At 53.7% G+C, this 20,029-nt stretch overlaps 1 protein-coding gene across 1 annotated transcript in view; it reads left to right on the forward strand.

Annotated features, from left to right (window-relative positions):
* Nucleotides 1–17,647, forward strand: part of LOC135560297 (uncharacterized) — a 26,161-nt gene extending 8,514 nt beyond the window's left edge. Inside the window, exons 3-7 of the mRNA XM_065002153.1 lie at nt 39–117; nt 523–644; nt 2,669–2,968; nt 16,762–16,933; nt 17,451–17,647. Coding sequence (XP_064858225.1) covers nt 39–117; nt 523–644; nt 2,669–2,968; nt 16,762–16,933; nt 17,451–17,647 — 870 coding nt within the window. The remainder of the gene's footprint in view (nt 1–38; nt 118–522; nt 645–2,668; nt 2,969–16,761; nt 16,934–17,450) is intronic.
* The last annotated feature ends 2,382 nt before the right edge of the window (nt 17,648–20,029 follow it).

Raw genomic sequence — 20,029 nt, forward strand, 5'->3', positions numbered from 1 at the left:
TATTCTATCCTCCATTATAATATATTCTGTGTCTCTAGGTGGGGAATCTGGGTCTCCTCTTCATGTTGCTGTTCTTCATCTATGCAGCACTGGGAGTGGAGCTGTTTGGGAAACTGGGTCAGTCACAGTGCTGTGAGTGTGTGAGTGTGTTTCATTTACGCTGATGAGCTGTTGAGTTGATTTCCCTGAAATTAATTACCTCTTCCTTCTCCTATTTTTTCTCTCTCTCTCTCTCTCTCTCTGTTTCTCCCTCCCTCCCTCCCCCTCCCTCCCTCCCTCCCTCCCTCCCTCCCTCCCTCCCTCCCCTTCTCTTTCACTCCCTCCCCTCTCTCCCCTCTCTCTCTCCCTCTCTCTCTCCCCCTCTCTTTCTCCTCCCTCTCCCTCTCTCCCCCTCCCTCCCCCTCCCTCCCTCCCTCCCTCCCTCTCTCTCTCCCCCTCTCTTTCTCCTCCCCTCACACCCCCTTCCATCTCTCTCTATATATCACCCCACTACCCCCCTTCATGTGTTCTCTGTGTTTATAGAGTGTTCCGAGGAGAACCCGTGTGAGGGTCTGAGTCGTCACGCCACGTTCCAGAACTTTGGCATGGCGTTCCTCACCTTGTTCAGCGTTTCCACCGGTGACAACTGGAATGGAATTATGAAGGTAAACTACCCAATCAGAGGGTGACAGTCAACCAATCAGATCACAGCTGGGGAAACAGGGTTTAGTTGGAGACCTTGTTGTTGTTCCAGGCACAGAGGAAACCCCTCATTAATAGAAAATGAAGACTGCTACTGAATTCAGACATTCTTCTTGCTTTTACACAGGGTTCTAATACTTCGTTACAGGTTCTTACCCGTTGTGGACGTTCTATTAAAACAAATATCTATATATTATTTTACTCTCCAATTGATTTTGTCTCATCGCTGCAACTCCCCAACGGGCTCGGGAGGTGAAGGTCGAGTCATTGCGTCCTCCGAAAAAACATGACCCACCAAAACTTCGCTTCTTAACACCCCGCCCGCTTAACCCAGAAGCCGCACCGCAACGTGTCAGAGGGAAACACCGTTCAACTGACAACAGGAGTCGGCCTGCAGGCGCCCGGCCCGCCACAAGGAGTCGCTAGAGTGCGATGAGCCATGTAAACCTCCCCTAAACGATGCTGGGACAATTGTGCCCCGCCCTATGGGACTCCTGGTCACTGCTGGTTGTGACACAGCCTGGGATCGAACCCGGGTCTGTAGTGGCGGTCCTCAAGCACTGCGATGCACTGCCTTAGACCGCTGCGCCACTCAGGAGTCACGCGTCTGGAGCTTCTATTTAAGGCTTGGAGCTGGCATTGTTTGAAGAACATAGAACACACACACAGAACACACACACAGAACACAGGACACACACACAGAACACATGCACAGAACACACACAGAACACAGAACACACACACAGAACACAGGACACACACACAGAACACACGCACAGAACACAGAACACACACACAGAACACAGAACACACACACAGAACACAGAACACACACAGAACACAGAACACACACACAGAACACACACACAGAACACAGAACACAGGACACACACACAGAACACAGGACACACACACAGAACACAGAACACAGGACACACACACAGAACACAGGACACACACACAGAACATAGGACACACACACAGAACACAGAACACTGTTCCCAGATGTCTGTCAGTGGAACCTGATTCATAACCTAGTAAACCAACATGGAACGTTTTTCGAACCTACACGGAACGTTGAGGGAACCAGAGATATTTATCTGAATCGCTCATTGGCTAAAACCATCTCCCTTCCCCCGGGTAATTGGTAATTGGCTGTTATCCAAGTCAGTCAGACACTCTGGCTCTCTGATTGGCTTGGCTCTGTGTGTCTTGTGCCAACAGACAGGTTGTGGCTCAACTCAATGGCTCCACCTGGTGGTCAGGACTGGAGTTACAGCCTGAGAAACACAATACAACGTAATGCCATCATTCTACACAAGAAGCTCTGTTGGCATGAAAAGCATGGACAATGACATTGTGTAACAGTATAAGGGTTAGGGTCTCCTGTTCTTCAGTAAACAACAGTCCCCATTTTCTGGTGTCCTCAAGCATCTTGACAGAAACTAGAACCTCGTTGTCATACTTGAGTAAAAGTAAAGATACATTTTAATGGAAAAATGACTCAAATGAAAGTCATACAGTAAAATACTACTTTAAGTAAAAGTCCAAAAGTATTTGGTTTTTTAATATACTTTAGAATCAAAAGTGAATTTAATCGCTAAAATATACTTAAGTATCAAAAGTAGTATTCTGTTGCTCTGTCTTTGGGATGATGTGTCTTTCTCAACCCTCTTGTCGTCTGAGCTACCTGTCCCAATAGTAGTATTCTGTTGCTCTGTCTTCGGGATGATGTTTGTCTCTTTCTCAACCCTCTTGTCGTCTGAGCTACCTGTCCCAATAGTAGTATTCTGTTGCTCTGTCTTCGGGATGATGTGTCTTTCTCAACCCTCTTGTCGTCTGAGCTACCTGTCCCAATAGTATCATCCCTCTGTCCCCTCAGGACACGCTGAGGGACTGTCGTCCAGAGGACCGTTCCTGTCTGTCCTACCTTCCTCTTGTCGTCTGAGCTACCTGTCCCAATAGTATCATCCCTCTGTCCCCTCAGGACACGCTGCGGGACTGTCGTCCAGAGGACCGTTCCTGTCTGTCCTACCTCCCTCTGGTTTCTCCGGTCTACTTCGTGACCTTCGTCCTGACGGCCCAGTTCGTGCTGGTCAACGTGGTGGTGGCGGTGTTGATGAAACACCTGGAGGAGAGCAACAAGGAGGCACAGGAGGAGGCAGAGGAGGAGGCCAAGGAGGAGGAGGCGCGTCAGGAGGAGGCCAGGCAACAGGAGGCCAGGCAAGAGGAGGCGCGACAGGAGGCCATCAACGCCACAGTGGGCGGTGTGGAATCATCTGGACAGGTATGGAGATGGATCGCCTGTAGGTGGACCTAACCACAGATCTAGGGTCAGGGGGGGACCTAACCACAGATCTAGGGTCAGGGGGGGACCTAACCACAGATCTAGGGTCAGGGGGGCTAACCACAGGATCTAGGTCAACCACAGATCTAGGGGTCAGGGGGGCTAACCACAGATCTAGGGTCAGGGGGGACCTAACCACAGATCTAGGGTCAGGGGGGACCTAACCACAGATCTAGGGGTCAGGGGGACCTAACTACAGATCTAGGGTCAGGGGGGGGGGACCTAACCACAGATCTAGGGGGGGGGACCTAACCACAGATCTAGGGTCAGGGGGGGGACCTAACCACAGATCTAGGGTCAGGGGGGACCTAACCACAGATCTAGGGTCAGGGGGGACCTAACCACAGATCTAGGGTCAGATCAGCTTCCTGTCAGTCCTGTCAGGGGGGGGACCCACAGATAACCACAGATCTAGGGTCAGGGGGGTCAGGGGGACCTAACCACAGATCTAGGGTCAGATCAGCTTCCTGTCAGGGGGGGGGGGACCTAACCACAGATCTAGGGTCAGGGGGGACTTCTAACCACAGATCCTAGGGTCAGGGGGGACCTAACCACAGATCTAGGGTCAGATCTCTAGGGTCAGGGGGGACCTAACCACAGATCTAGGGTCAGATCAGCTTCCTGTCAGTCCTGTGAGGGGGGACCTAACCACAGATCTAGGGTCAGATCAGCTTCCTGTCAGTCCTGTCAGGGGGGATCAGGGGGGACCTAACCACAGATCTAGGGTCAGATCAGGGGTCAGGGGGGACCTAACCACAGATCTAGGGTCAGATCAGCTTCCAGATCTATCAGAGTCCTGTCAGGGGGGACCTAACCACAGATCTAGGGTCAGATCAGCTTCCTGTCAGGGGGGGACCTAACCACAGATCTAGGGTCAGATCAGCTTCCTGTCAGTCCTGTCAGGGGGACCTAACCACAGATCTAGGGTCAGATCAGCTTCCTGTCAGTCCTGTCAGGGGGGACCTAACCACAGATCTAGGGTCAGATCTAGGGTCAGATCAGCTTCCTGTCAGTCCTGTCAGGGGGGACCTAACCACAGATCTAGGTCAGATCAGCTTCCTGTCAGTCCTGTCAGGGGGGACCTAACCACAGATCTAGGGTCAGATCAGCTTCCCATCAGTCCTGTCAGGGGGGACCTAACCACAGATCTAGGGTCAGATCAGCTCAGTCCTGTCAGGGGGACCTAACCACAGATCTAGGGTCAGATCAGCTTCCTGTCCTGTCAGGGGGGACCTAACCACAGATCTAGGGTCAGATCAGCTTCCCATCAGTCCTGTCAGGGGGGGGACCTAACCACAGATCTAGGGTCAGATCAGCTTCCCATCAGTCCTGTCAGGGGGGACCTAACCACAGATCTAGGGTCAGGGTCAGGGGGGGGGACCTAACCACAGATCTAGGGTCAGATCAGCTTCCCATCAGTCCTGTCAGGGGGGGGACCTAACCACAGATCTAGGGTCAGATCAGCTTCCCATCAGTCCTGTCAGGATCTAGGGGGGGACAGGGGGACCTAACCACAGATCTAGGGTCAGATCAGCTTCCTGTCAGGGGGGGGACCTAACCACAGATCTAGGGTCAGATCAGCTTCCCATCAGTCCTGTCTAGGGTCAGGTCAGGGGGGGACCTAACCACAGATCTAGGGTCAGATCAGCTTCCTGTCCTGTCAGGGGGGGGACCTAACCACAGATCTAGGGTCAGATCAGCTTCCCATCAGTCCTGTCAGGGGGGGGGACCTAACCACAGATCTAGGGTCAGATCAGCTTCCTCAGTCCTGTCAGGGGGGTCAGACCTAACCACAGATCTAGGGTCAGATCAGCTTCCCATCAGTCCTGTCAGGGGGGGACCTAACCACAGATCTAGGGTCAGATCAGCTTCCTGTCAGGGGGGACCTAACCACAGATCTAGGGTCAGATCAGCTTCCCATCAGTCCTGTCAGGGGGGACCTAACCACAGATCTAGGGTCAGATCAGCTTCCCATCAGTCCTGTCAGGGGGGGGACCTAACCACAGATCTAGGGTCAGATCAGCTTCCTGTCAGGGGGGGACCTAACCACAGATCTAGGGTCAGATCAGCTTCCTGTCAGGGGGGGGGGACCTAACCACAGATCTAGGGTCAGATCAGCTTCCTGTCAGTCCTGTCAGGGGGGGGGGACCTAACCACAGATCTAGGGTCAGATCAGCTTCCTGTCAGGGGGGACCTAACCACAGATCTAGGGTCAGATCAGCTTCCTCAGGGGGGGGACCTAACCACAGATCTAGGGTCAGATCAGCTTCCTGTCATAACCACAGATCTAGGGTCAGATCAGGTCCTGTCAGGGGGGACCTAACCACAGATCTAGGGTCAGATCAGCTTCCTGTCAGGGGGGGACCTAACCACAGATCTAGGGTCAGATCAGCTTCCCATCAGTCCTGTCAGGGGGGACCTAACCACAGATCTAGGGTCAGATCAGCTTCCCATCAGTCCTGTCAGGGGGGGACCTAACCACAGATCTAGGGTCAGATCAGCTTCAGTCCTGTCAGGGGGGACCTAACCACAGATCTAGGGTCAGATCAGCTTCCTGTCAGGGGGGACCTAACCACAGATCTAGGGTCAGATCAGCTTCCCATCAGTCCTGTCAGGGGGGACCTAACCACAGATCTAGGGTCAGATCAGGGGGGACTTCCAGATCATCAGTCCTGTCAGGGGGGGGACCTAACCACAGATCTAGGGTCAGATCAGCTTCCCATCAGTCCTGTCAGGGGGATCTAGGGTCCTAACCACAGATCTAGGGTCAGATCAGCTTCCCATCAGTCCTGTCAGGGGGGGGACCCTAACCACAGATCTAGGGTCAGATCAGCTTCCTGTCAGTCCTGTCAGGGGGACCTAACCACAGATCTAGGGTCAGATCAGCTTCCCATCAGTCCTGTCAGGGGGGACCTAACCACAGATCTAGGGTCAGATCAGCTTCCCATCAGTCCTGTCAGGGGGGGGGGGGACCTAACCACAGATCTAGGGTCAGATCAGCTTCCCATCAGTCCTGTCAGGGGGGGACCTAACCACAGATCTAGGGTCAGATCAGCTTCCCATCAGTCCTGTCAGGGGGACCTAACCACAGATCTAGGGTCAGATCAGCTTCCTGTCAGGGGGGGGACCTAACCACAGATCTAGGGTCAGATCAGCTTCCCATCAGTCCTGTCAGGGGGGACCTAACCACAGATCTAGGGTCAGATCAGCTTCCCATCAGTCCTGTCAGGGGGGACCTAACCACAGATCTAGGGTCAGATCAGCTTCCCATCAGTCCTGTCAGGGGGGGACCTAACCACAGATCTAGGGTCAGATCAGCTTCCCATCAGTCCTGTCAGGGGGGGGGGGACTAACCACAGATCTAGGGTCAGATCAGCTTCCCATCAGTCCTGTCAGGGGGACCTAACCACAGATCTAGGGTCAGATCAGCTTCCCATCAGTCCTGTCCACAGATCTAGGGTCAGATCAGCTTCCTCAGTCCTGTCAGGGGGGACCTAACCACAGATCTAGGGTCAGATCAGCTTCCCCTGTCAGGGGGGACCTCAGATCTAGGGTCAGATCAGCTTCCTGTCAGGGGGGGACCTAACCACAGATCTAGGGTCAGATCAGCTTCCCATCAGTCCTGTCAGGGGGGACCTAACCACAGATCTAGGGTCAGATCAGCTTCCTGTCAGTCCTGTCAGGGGGACCTAACCTGTCAGATCTAACCACAGATCTGGGTCAGATCAGCTTCCCATCAGTCCTGTCAGGGGGGACCTAACCACAGATCTAGGGTCAGATCAGCTTCCTGTCAGGGGGGGGACCTAACCACAGATCTAGGGTCAGATCAGCTTCCTGTCAGTCCTGTCAGGGGGGACCTAACCACAGATCTAGGGTCAGATCAGCTTCCCATCAGTCCTGTCAGGGGGGGGGGACCTAACCACAGATCTAGGGTCAGATCAGCTTCCTCAGTCCTGTCAGGGGGGACCTAACCACAGATCTAGGGTCAGATCAGCTTCCCATCAGTCCTGTCAGGGGGGCCTAACCACAGATCTAGGGTCAGATCAGCTTCCTCAGTCCCTGTCAGGGGGGACCTAACCACAGATCTAGGGTCAGATCAGCTTCCCATCAGTCCTGTCAGGGGGGGGGGACCTAACCACAGATCTAGGGTCAGATCAGCTTCCTGTCAGGGGGGGGGGACCTAACCACAGATCTAGGGTCAGATCAGCTTCCCATCAGTCCTGTCAGGGGGGGACCTAACCACAGATCTAGGGTCAGATCAGCTTCCCATCAGTCCTGTCAGGGGGGGGGGCCCTAACCACAGATCTAGGGTCAGATCAGCTTCCTGTCAGTCAGGGGGGACCTGTCACCAGATCTAGGGTCAGATCTAGGGTCCAGATCTAGGGTCAGATCAGCTTCCCATCAGTCCTGTCAGGGGGGACCTAACCACAGATCTAGGGTCAGATCAGCTTCCCATCAGTCCTGTCAGGGGGGACCTAACCACAGATCTAGGGTCAGATCAGCTTCCCATCAGTCCTGTCAGGGGGGGGCCCTAACCACAGATCTAGGGTCAGATCAGCTTCCCATCAGTCCTGTCAGGGGGGACCTAACCACAGATCTAGGGTCAGATCAGCTTCCTCAGTCCTGTCAGGGGGGACCTAACCACAGATCTAGGGTCAGATCAGCTTCCCATCAGTCCTGTCAGGGGGGGACCTAACCACAGATCTAGGGTCAGATCAGCTTCCTGTCAGTCCTGTCAGGGGGGCCTAACCACAGATCTAGGGTCAGATCAGCTTCCTGTCAGTCCTGTCAGGGGGGACCTAACCACAGATCTAGGGTCAGATCAGCTTCCTGTCCTGTCAGGGGGGGACCTAACCACAGATCTAGGGTCAGATCAGCTTCCCATCAGTCCTGTCAGGGGGGACCTAACCACAGATCTAGGGTCAGATCAGCTTCCTGTCAGTCCTGTCAGGGGGGACCTAACCACAGATCTAGGGTCAGATCAGCTTCCCATCAGTCCTGTCAGGGGGGGGGGCCTAACCACAGATCTAGGGTCAGATCAGCTTCCTGTCAGGGGGGACCTAACCACAGATCTAGGGTCAGATCAGCTTCCCTGTCAGGGGGACCTAACCACAGATCTAGGGTCAGATCAGCTTCCTGTCAGTCCTGTCAGGGGGGGACCTAACCACAGATCTAGGGTCAGATCAGCTTCCTGTCAGTCCTGTCAGGGGGGACCTAACCACAGATCTAGGGTCAGATCAGCTTCCCATCAGTCCTGTCAGGGGGACCTAACCACAGATCTAGGGTCAGATCAGCTTCCCATCAGTCCTGTCAGGGGGGGGGGACCTAACCACAGATCTAGGGTCAGATCAGCTTCCTGTCAGGGGGGGACCTAACCACAGATCTAGGGTCAGATCAGCTTCCCATCAGTCTAGGGTGTCAGGGGGGACCTAACCACAGATCTAGGGTCAGATCAGCTTCCCATCAGTCCTGTCAGGGGGGACCTAACCACAGATCTAGGGTCAGATCAGCTTCCCATCAGTCCTGTCAGGGGGGACCTAACCACAGATCTAGGGTCAGATCAGCTTCCCATCAGTCCTGTCAGGGGGGACCTAACCACAGATCTAGGGTCAGATCAGCTTCCCATCAGTCCTGTCAGGGGGGACCTAACCACAGATCTAGGGTCAGATCAGCTTCCTGTCAGGGGGGACCTAACCACAGATCTAGGGTCAGATCAGCTTCCCATCAGGGGGGACCAACCACAGATCTAGGGTCAGATCAGCTTCCCATCAGTCCTGTCAGGGGGACCTAACCACAGATCTAGGGTCAGATCAGCTTCCTGTCAGTCCTGTCAGGGGGGACCTAACCACAGATCTAGGGTCAGATCAGCTTCCTGTCAGTCCTGTCAGGGGGGACCCTAACCACAGATCTAGGGTCAGATCAGCTTCCCATCAGTCCTGTCAGGGGGGACCTAACCACAGATCTAGGGTCAGATCAGCTTCCCATCAGTCCTGTCAGGGGGGGGGGGACCTAACCACAGATCTAGGGTCAGATCAGCTTCCCATCAGTCCTGGGGGGGACCTAACCACAGATCTCCTGTCAGGGTCAGATCAGCTTCCCATCAGTCCTGTCAGGGGGGGGGGGACCTAACCACAGATCTAGGGTCAGATCAGCTTCCCATCAGTCCTGTCAGGGGGGGACCTAACCACAGATCTAGGGTCAGATCAGCTTCCCATCAGTCCTGTCAGGGGGGACCTAACCACAGATCTAGGGTCAGATCAGCTTCCCATTCCTGTCAGGGGGGGGACCTAACCACAGATCTAGGGTCAGATCAGCTTCCCATCAGTCCTGTCAGGGGGGACCTAACCACAGATCTAGGGTCAGATCAGCTTCCCATCAGTCCTGTCAGGGGGGGGACCTAACCACAGATCTAGGGTCAGATCAGCTTCCCATCAGTCCTGATCTAGGGTCAGATCAGCTTCCTGGGGGGGACCTAACCACAGATCTAGGGTCCTGTCAGGGGGGGACTATCAGCTTCCTGTCAGGGGGGACCTAACCACAGATCTAGGGTCAGATCAGCTTCCCATCAGTCCTGTCAGGGGGGGGGGACCTAACCACAGATCTAGGGTCAGATCAGCTTCCTCAGTCCTGTCAGGGGGGACCTAACCACAGATCTAGGGTCAGATCAGCTTCCTGTCAGGGGGGACCTAACCACAGATCTAGGGTCAGATCAGGTCAGGGGGGGACCTAACCACAGATCTAGGGTCAGATCAGCTTCCCATCAGTCCTGTCAGGGGGGACCTAACCACAGATCTAGGGTCAGATCAGCTTCCCATCAGTCCTGTCAGGGGGACCTAACCACAGATCTAGGGTCAGATCAGCTTCCCATCAGTCCTGGGGGGGACCTAACCACAGATCTAGGTCAGATCAGCTTCCTGTCAGTCCTGTCAGGGGGGACCTAACCACAGATCTAGGGTCAGATCAGCCTGTCCCATCAGTCCTGTCAGGGGGGACCTAACCACAGATCTAGGGTCAGATCAGCTTCCTGTCCTGGGGGGACCTAACCACAGATCTAGGGTCAGATCAGCTTCCTGTCAGTCCTGTCAGGGGGACCTAACCACAGATCTAGGGTCAGATCAGCTTCCCATCAGTCCTGTCAGGGGGGGGGACCTAACCACAGATCTAGGGTCAGATCAGCTTCCTCTAGTCCTGTCAGGGGGGGGGGACCTAACCACAGATCTAGGGTCAGATCAGCTGTCCTGTCAGGGGGGGGGACCTCTAACCACAGATCTAGGGTCAGATCAGCTTCCCATCAGTCCTGTCAGGGGGGGGACCTAACCACAGATCTAGGGTCAGATCAGCTTCCTGTCAGGGGGGGACCTAACCACAGATCTAGGGTCAGATCAGCTTCCCATCAGTCCTGTCAGGGGGGGGGCCTAACCACAGATCTAGGGTCAGATCAGCTTCCTGTCAGTCCTGGGTCAGGGGGGGGGACCTAACCACAGATCTAGGGTCAGATCAGGTCCTGGGGGGACCTAACCACAGATCTAGGGTCAGATCAGCTTCCCATCAGTCCTGTCAGGGGGGGGACCTAACCACAGATCTAGGGTCAGATCAGCTTCCCATCAGTCCTGTCAGGGGGGGACCTAACCACAGATCTAGGGTCAGATCAGCTTCCTGTCCTGGGGGGACCTAACCACAGATCTAGGGTCAGATCAGCTTCCCATCAGTCCTGTCAGGGGGGGGGGGCCCTAACCACAGATCTAGGGTCAGATCAGCTTCCTGTCAGGGGGGACCTAACCACAGATCTAGGGTCAGATCAGCTTCCCATCAGTCCTGTCAGGGGGGGGGGGACCTAACCACAGATCTAGGGTCAGATCAGCTTCCTCAGTCCTGTCAGGGGGGGGGGGGGACCTAACCACAGATCTAGGGTCAGATCAGCTTCCCATCAGGGGGGGACCTAACCACAGATCTAGGGTCAGATCAGCTTCCTGTCAGGGGGGACCTAACCACAGATCTAGGGTCAGATCAGCTTCCTGTCAGTCCTCTAGGTCAGGGGGGGGACCTAACCACAGATCTAGGGTCAGATCAGCTTCCTGTCAGTCCTGTCAGGGGGGGACCTAACCACAGATCTAGGGTCAGATCAGCTTCCTGTCAGTCCTGTCAGGGGGGGACCTAACCACAGATCTAGGGTCAGATCAGCTTCCTGTCAGTCCTGTCAGGGGGGGGCCTAACCACAGATCTAGGGTCAGATCAGCTTCCTGTCACCTAACCACAGATCTAGGGTCAGATCAGCTTCCCATCAGTCCTGTCAGGGGGGACCTAACCACAGATCTAGGGTCAGATCAGCTTCCTGTCAGTCAGGGGGACCTCCACAGATCTAGGGTCAGATCAGCTTCCCATCAGTCCTGTCAGGGGGGGGGCCCTAACCACAGATCTAGGGTCAGATCAGCTTCCTGTCAGTCCTGTCAGGGGGGGACCTAACCACAGATCTAGGGTCAGATCAGCTTCCTGTCAGTCCTGTCAGGGGGGGGACCTAACCACAGATCTAGGGTCAGATCAGCTTCCTGTCAGTCCTGTCAGGGGGGACCTAACCACAGATCTAGGGTCAGATCAGCTTCCCATCAGTCCTGTCAGGGGGGACCTAACCACAGATCTAGGGTCAGATCAGCTTCCTGTCAGTCCTGTCAGGGGGGACCTAACCACAGATCTAGGGTCAGATCAGCTTCCTGTCAGGGGGGGACCTAACCACAGATCTAGGGTCAGATCAGCTTCCCATCAGTCCTGTCAGGGGGACCTAACCACAGATCTAGGGTCAGATCAGCTTCCTGTCAGTCCTGTCCTGTCAGGGGGACCTAACCACAGATCTAGGGTCAGATCAGCTTCCCATCAGTCCTGTCAGGGGGGGACCTAACCACAGATCTAGGGTCAGATCAGCTTCCTGTCAGGGGGGACCTAACCACAGATCTAGGGTCAGATCAGCTTCCCATCAGTCCTGTCAGGGGGACCTAACCACAGATCTAGGGTCAGATCAGCTTCCTGTCAGTCCTGTCAGGGGGACCTAACCACAGATCTAGGGTCAGATCAGCTTCCTGTCCTGTCAGGGGGACCTAACCACAGATCTAGGGTCAGATCAGCTTCCTGTCAGTCCTGTCAGGGGGGGGGGACCTAACCACAGATCTAGGGTCAGATCAGCTTCCCATCAGTCCTGTCAGGGGGGACCTAACCACAGATCTAGGGTCAGATCAGCTTCCCATCAGTCCTGTCAGGGGGGACCTAACCACAGATCTAGGGTCAGATCAGCTTCAGTCCTGTCAGGGGGGCCTAACCACAGATCTAGGGTCAGATCAGCTTCCCATCAGTCCTGTCAGGGGGGACCTAACCACAGATCTAGGGTCAGGGGGGGGGGACTAACCACAGATCTAGGGTCAGATCAGCTTCCTGTCAGTCCTGTCAGGGGGGACCTAACCACAGATCTAGGGTCAGATCAGCTTCCCATCAGTCCTGTCAGGGGGACCTAACCACAGATCTAGGGTCAGATCAGCTTCCTGTCAGTCCTGTCAGGGGGGACCTAACCACAGATCTAGGGTCAGATCAGCTTCCTGTCAGTCCTGTCAGGGGGACCTAACCACAGATCTAGGGTCAGATCAGCTTCCCATCAGTCCTGTCAGGGGGGGACCTAACCACAGATCTAGGGTCAGATCAGCTTCCCATCAGTCCTGTCAGGGGGGGACCTAACCACAGATCTAGGGTCAGATCAGCTTCCCATCAGTCCTGTCAGGGGGGACCTAACCACAGATCTAGGGTCAGATCAGCTTCCCATCAGTCCTGTCAGGGGGGGGACCTAACCACAGATCTAGGGTCAGATCAGCTTCCTGTCAGGGGGGACCTAACCACAGATCTAGGGTCAGATCAGCTTCCCATCAGTCCTGTCAGGGGGGGACCTAACCACAGATCTAGGGTCAGATCAGCTTCCCATCAGTCCTGTCAGGGGGGACCTAACCACAGATCTAGGGTCAGATCAGCTTCCTGTCAGTCCTGTCAGGGGGGACCTAACCACAGATCTAGGGTCAGATCAGCTTCCTCAGTCCTGTCAGGGGGGACCTAACCACAGATCTAGGGTCAGATCAGCTTCCTGTCAGTCCTGATCAGGGGGATCAGCTTCCTGTCAACCACAGATCTAGGGTCAGATCAGCTTCCTGTCAGTCCTGTCAGGGGGGACCTAACCACAGATCTAGGGTCAGATCAGCTTCCCATCAGTCCTGTCCTCAGGGGGGGGGGGGGCCTAACCACAGATCTAGGGTCAGATCAGCTTCCTGTCAGTCCTGTCAGGGGGACCTAACCACAGATCTAGGGTCAGATCAGCTTCCTGTCAGTCCTGTCAGGGGGAGACCTAACCACAGATCTAGGGTCAGATCAGCTTCCTGTCAGTCCTGTCAGGGGGGGACCTAACCACAGATCTAGGGTCAGATCAGGTCCTGTCAGGGGGGACCTAACCACAGATCTAGGGTCAGATCAGCTTCCTGTCAGGGGGGGGGGGACCTAACCACAGATCTAGGGTCAGATCAGCTTCCCATGTCAGGGGGGGGACCTAACCACAGATCTAGGGTCAGATCAGCTTCCCATCAGTCCTGTCAGGGGGGGGGGCCCTAACCACAGATCTAGGGTCAGATCAGCTTCCTGTCAGGGGGGGGGACCTAACCACAGATCTAGGGTCAGATCAGCTTCCTGTCAGTCCTGTCAGGGGGGACCTAACCACAGATCTAGGGTCAGATCAGCTTCCTGTCAGTCCTGTCAGGGGGGGGGGACCTAACCACAGATCTAGGGTCAGATCAGCTTCCCATCAGTCCTGTCAGGGGGGACCTAACCACAGATCTAGGGTCAGATCAGCTTCCTGTCAGTCCTGTCAGGGGGGACCTAACCACAGATCTAGGGTCAGATCAGCTTCCTGTCAGTCCTGTCAGGGGGGACCTAACCACAGATCTAGGGTCAGATCAGCTTCCTGTCAGTCCTGTCAGGGGGGGGGACCTAACCACAGATCTAGGGTCAGATCAGCTTCCCATCAGTCCTGTCAGGGGGGACCTAACCACAGATCTAGGGTCAGATCAGCTTCCCATCAGTCCTGTCAGGGGGGGACCTAACCACAGATCTAGGGTCAGATCAGCTTCCTGTCAGTCCTGTCAGGGGGGACCTAACCACAGATCTAGGGTCAGATCAGCTTCCTGTCAGTCCTGTCAGGGGGACCTAACCACAGATCTAGGGTCAGATCAGCTTCCCATCAGTCCTGTCAGGGGGGGACCTAACCACAGATCTAGGGTCAGATCAGCTTCCCATCAGTCCTCAGTCCTGTCAGGGGGGGGACCTAACCACAGATCTAGGGTCAGATCAGCTTCCTGTCAGGGGGGACCTAACCACAGATCTAGGGTCAGATCAGCTTCCCATCAGTCCTGTCAGGGGGACCTAACCACAGATCTAGGGTCAGATCAGCTTCCCATCAGTCCTGTCAGGGGGGACCTAACCACAGATCTAGGGTCAGATCAGCTTCCCATCAGTCCTGTCAGGGGGACCTAACCACAGATCTAGGGTCAGATCAGCTTCCCATCAGTCCTGTCAGGGGGGGACCTAACCACAGATCTAGGGTCAGATCAGCTTCCCATCAGTCCTGTCAGGGGGGACCTAACCACAGATCTAGGGTCAGATCAGCTTCCCATCAGTCCTGTCAGGGGGGGACCTAACCACAGATCTAGGGTCAGATCAGCTTCCTGTCAGTCCTGTCAGGGGGGACCTAACCACAGATCTAGGGTCAGATCAGCTTCCCATCAGTCCTGTCAGGGGGGACCTAACCACAGATCTAGGGTCAGATCAGCTTCCTGTCAGTCCTGTCAGGGGGGACCTAACCACAGATCTAGGGTCAGATCAGCTTCCCATCAGTCCTGTCAGGGGGGACCTAACCACAGATCTAGGGTCAGATCAGCTTCCTGTCAGTCCTGTCAGGGGGGGACCTAACCACAGATCTAGGGTCAGATCAGCTTCCTGTCAGTCCTGTCAGGGGGACCTAACCACAGATCTAGGGTCAGATCAGCTTCCTGTCAGTCCTGTCAGGGGGGGGGACCTAACCACAGATCTAGGGTCAGATCAGCTTCCTGTCAGGGGGGGGGACCTAACCACAGATCTAGGGTCAGATCAGCTTCCCATCAGTCCTGTCAGGGGGGACCTAACCACAGATCTAGGGTCAGATCAGCTTCCTGTCAGTCCTGTCAGGGGGGGGACCTAACCACAGATCTAGGGTCAGATCAGCTTCCTGTCAGTCCTGTCAGGGGGGACCTAACCACAGATCTAGGGTCAGATCAGCTTCCTCAGTCCTGTCCTGTCAGGGGGGGGGACCTAACCACAGATCTAGGGTCAGATCAGCTTCCTGTCAGTCCTGTCAGGGGGGACCTAACCACAGATCTAGGGTCAGATCAGCTTCCCTGTCAGGGGGGGACCTAACCACAGATCTAGGGTCAGATCAGCTTCCTGTCAGTCCTGTCAGGGGGGGACCTAACCACAGATCTAGGGTCAGATCAGCTTCCTGTCAGTCCTGTCAGGGGGGGGACCTAACCACAGATCTAGGGTCAGATCAGCTTCCTGTCAGGGGGGGGGACCTAACCACAGATCTAGGGTCAGATCAGCTTCCTGTCAGTCCTGGGGGGGGACCTAACCACAGATCTAGGGTCAGATCAGCTTCCTCCTGTCAGGGGGACCTAACCACAGATCTAGGGTCAGATCAGCTTCCCATCAGTCCTGTCAGGGGGACCTAACCACAGATCTAGGGTCAGATCAGCTTCCTGTCAGTCCTGTCAGGGGGACCTAACCACAGATCTAGGGTCAGATCAGCTTCCCATCAGTCCTGTCAGGGGGACCTAACCACAGATCTAGGGTCAGGGGGATCAGCTCTAGGGTCAGATCAGCTTCCTGTCAGGGGGACCTAACCACAGATCTAGGGTCAGATCAGCTTCCCCATCAGTCCTGTCAGGGGGGACCTAACCACAGATCTAGGGTCAGGGGGGGACCTAACCACAGATCTAGGGTCAGATCAGCTTCCTGTCAGGGGGGACCTAACCACAGATCTAGGGTCAGATCAGCTTCCCATCAGTCCTGTCAGGGGGGACCTAACCACAGATCTAGGGATCAGCTTCCTCAGTCTTCAGGGGGGACCTAACCACAGATCTAGGGTCAGATCAGCTTCCTGTCAGGGGGGCCTAACCACAGATCTAGGGTCAGATCAGCTTCCCATCAGTCCTGTCAGGGGGGGGGGACCTAACCACAGATCTAGGGTCAGATCAGCTTCCCATCAGTCCTGTCAGGGGGGGGGACCTAACCACAGATCTAGGGTCAGATCAGGTCCTGATCAGGGGGACAGCTAACCACAGATCTAGGGTCAGATCAGCTTCCTGTCAGTCCTGTCAGGGGGGGACCTAACCACAGATCTAGGGTCAGATCAGCTTCCTGTCAGTCCTGTCAGGGGGACCTAACCACAGATCTAGGGTCAGATCAGCTTCCCATCAGTCCTGTCAGGGGGACCTAACCACAGATCTAGGGTCAGATCAGCTTCCCATCAGTCCTTAACTGTGGTAAGTAACTCCAGGGTTGTGGTTTTGATTCCCTTGGGAGGGGGGGGGGGGGTAAGTCGCTGTGGATGAGAGAATCTGCTAAATGACTAAAAGTTTAATAAGATGAGGAAGATGACGTTCATGGTCGTGTTTTTGTCCCAGGTTGTGGAAGAAGAGCGTTGTCGTGGTAGCCTGCTGACGGCAGGCCGGCCGTCTCTGTCTCGTATGATGTCTCTGCCTAGCGACAGCTACATGCTCCGCCCCCTACAGCCTCTCAGACACACCCGCTACCCTCCCATTGGCCACGACACCTACAAGGGATGCGGTTTCTCAGGTAACCATCCCTCAGAGTTCTGTCTCGGCTCGGTCCCCGAGTTCTATCTCTCAGTGTTCTATCTCTCAGTGTTCTATCTCTCAGTGTTATAGGTCCCCGAGTTCTATCTCTCAGTGTTCTATCTCTCAAAGTTCTATCTCTCAAAGTTCTATCTCTCAGAGTTCTATCTCTCAGAGTTCTATCTCTCAAAGTTCTATCTCTCAGAGTTCTATCTCTCAGAGTTCTAGGTCCCCGAGTTCTATCTCTCAGAGTTCTATCTCTCAAAGTTCTATCTCTCGGATTTCTATCTCTCAGTATTCTATCTCTCAGTGTTCTAGGTCTCAGTGTTCTATCTCTCAGATTTCTATTCCCAGAGTTCTATCTCTCAGATTTATAGGTCTCGGAGTTCTATATCTCAGAGTTCTATATCTCAGAGTTCTATCTCTCAGAGTTCTAGGTCTCAGGGTTCTAGGTGTCAGGGTTCTAGGTCTCAGAGTTCTAGGTCTCAGAGTTCTAGGTCTCTCTCTCTGTCTCCTAGGTTCTGTCTATTCCATGGGTTCTAGCGGAGCAGGATCCCTACTGCAGGTCCCGGGGGCGTTACCGTCTGGAAGCCACGCATCCCTCAGCTCCAGGGGCTCCAGCTGCAGACCCACAGTCAGGCTCAGCCCCTCCCACAGCGTAGACAGACACTCCTCTCCATGGCGAGACACACCCCAGGAGGCCTGGCCACGTTGACAGCAGACGGGCCTCTTATATACATAGCCCATCCCACAGCATGGACACACATAGTTACAGACTCAGCACTGCTCAGAGCATCGACAGAGACTCCTCCCGTTACCTCGATAGACGGGCCTCTTATATCCACAGCCCCTCCCACAGCATGGACAGTAGACACACCCTTATATCCACAGCCCCTCCCACAGCATGGACAGTAGACACACCCCTTATCTCCACAGCCCCTCCCACAGCATGGACAGTAGACACACCCTTATTTCCACAGCCCCTCCCACAGCATGGACAGAAGACACACCCCTCATATGGATAGACACACCCCTTATATCCACAGCCCATCCCACAGCATGGACAGTAGACACACCCTTTATATCCACAGCCCCTCCCACAGCATGGACAGTAGACACACCCCTTATGTCAGTAGCCCCGAGACACAGTAGCAATAGACACACCCTCATAACAATAGACACACCTCTCATATGAGTAGCCCATCCCACAGCATGGACAGACAGCCTGAACCCAGATCCTCCCTCAGTGTGAGAAGACAGCTGAGGAGACAGGTATGTAGACTGCAGCTTTTGCCCAGGTAGCACATTAATTTCCCTGGATGTTCTGCGAACGTCTGTTTTTGGAACCTTGCATGCAAGTTGTTAGAATGTTTTGTGCAAGCTGGGAACTTTACAGTCTAGGCCAGATTGAGTTGTTGGAATGTTTTGTTAGTTACAGTCCAGGCCATATCGGGTGAAATGTTTGTGTGCTAGCTGGGAACTTCCAGTCCAGATTGAGTTGTTGGAATGTTTTGTGTTAGCTGGGAACGTTACAGTCCAGGCCATATCGAGTTGTGAGAATGTTTTGTGCTAGCTGGGAACTTTACAGTCCAGGCCATATCGAGTTGTGAGAATGTTTTGTGTTAGCTGGGAACGTTACAGTCCAGTCCAGATCAAGTTGTTTAATGTTTTGTGCTAGAGTCTAGGCCAGATCAAGTTGTTTAATGAATGTTTTGATGTTTAATGTTTTGTGCTAACTGGGAACTTTACAGTCCAGGCCATATCAAGTTGTTGAATGTTTTGTGTTAGCTGGGAACTTTACAGTCCAGGCCAGATCAAGTTGTTTAATGTTTTGTGTTAGCTGGGAACTTTACAGTCCAGGCCAGATCAAGTTGTTTAATGTTTTGTGTTAGCTGGGAACTTTACAGTCCAGTCAAGTTGTTTAATGTTTTGTGCAGCCTAACTGGGAACTCAAGTTGTTTTTAATGTTTTGTGTTAGCTGGGAACGTTACAGTCCAGGCCAGATCAAGTTGTTTAATGTTTTGTGCTAGCTGGGAACTTTACAGTCCAGGCCAGATCAAGTTGTTTGAATGTTTTGTGCTAGCTGGGAACTTTACAGTCCAGGCCATATCGAGTTGTGAGAATGTTTTGTGCTAGCTGGGAACTTTACAGTCCAGGCCAGATCAAGTTGTTTAATGTTTTGTGCTAGCTGGGAACTTTACAGTCCAGGCCAGATCAAGTTGTTTAATGTTTTGTGTTAGCTGGGAACGTTACAGTCCAGGCCAGATCAAGTTGTTTAATGTTTTGTGCTAGCTGGGAACGTTACAGTCCAGGCCAGATCAAGTTGTTTAATGTTTTGTGCTAGCTGGGAACTTTACAGTCTAGGCCAGATCAAGTTGTTTAATGTTTTGTGCTAACTGGGAACTTTACAGTCCAGGCCAGATCAAGTTGTTTAATGTTTTGTGTTAGCTGGGAACTTTACAGTCTAGGCCAGATCAAGTTGTTTAACTGGGAACGTTACAGTCCAGGCCAGATCTGTTGTTTAATGTTTTGTGCTAGCTGGGAACTTTACAGTCAGGCCAGATCAAGTTGTTTTAATTGTTTAATGTTTTGTGCTAGCTGGGAACTTACAGTCCAGGCCAGATCAAGTTGTTTAGGCCAGATCAGTTGTTTAATGTTTTGTGTTAGCTGGGAACGTTACAGTCCAGGCCAGATCAGTTGTTGTTGGAATGTTTTGTGTTAGCTGGGAACGTTTTGTTTACAGTCCAGGCCAGATCAAGTTGTTTAATGTTTTGTGTTGGGAACGTTACTGGGAACGTTTTGTGCAGTCCAGTCTAGGCCAGATCAAGTTGTTTAATGTTTTGTGCTAGCTGGGAACTTTACAGTCCAGGCCAGATCAAGTTGTTTAATGTTTTGTGCTAGCTGGGAACTTTACAGTCTAGGCCAGGCCAGATCAGTTGTTTAATGTTTTGTGTTAGCCAGTCCAGGCCAGATCAAGTTGTTTAATGTTTTGTGTTAGCTGGGAACGTACAGTCCAGGCCAGATCAAGTTGTTTAATGTTTTGTGCTAGCTGGGAACTTTACAGTCCAGGCCAGATCAAGTTGTTTAATGTTTTGTG

Source organism: Oncorhynchus nerka, linkage group LG15 (assembly GCF_034236695.1).
Source record: "Oncorhynchus nerka isolate Pitt River linkage group LG15, Oner_Uvic_2.0, whole genome shotgun sequence".
NCBI classification, from domain to species: domain Eukaryota; kingdom Metazoa; phylum Chordata; class Actinopteri; order Salmoniformes; family Salmonidae; genus Oncorhynchus; species Oncorhynchus nerka.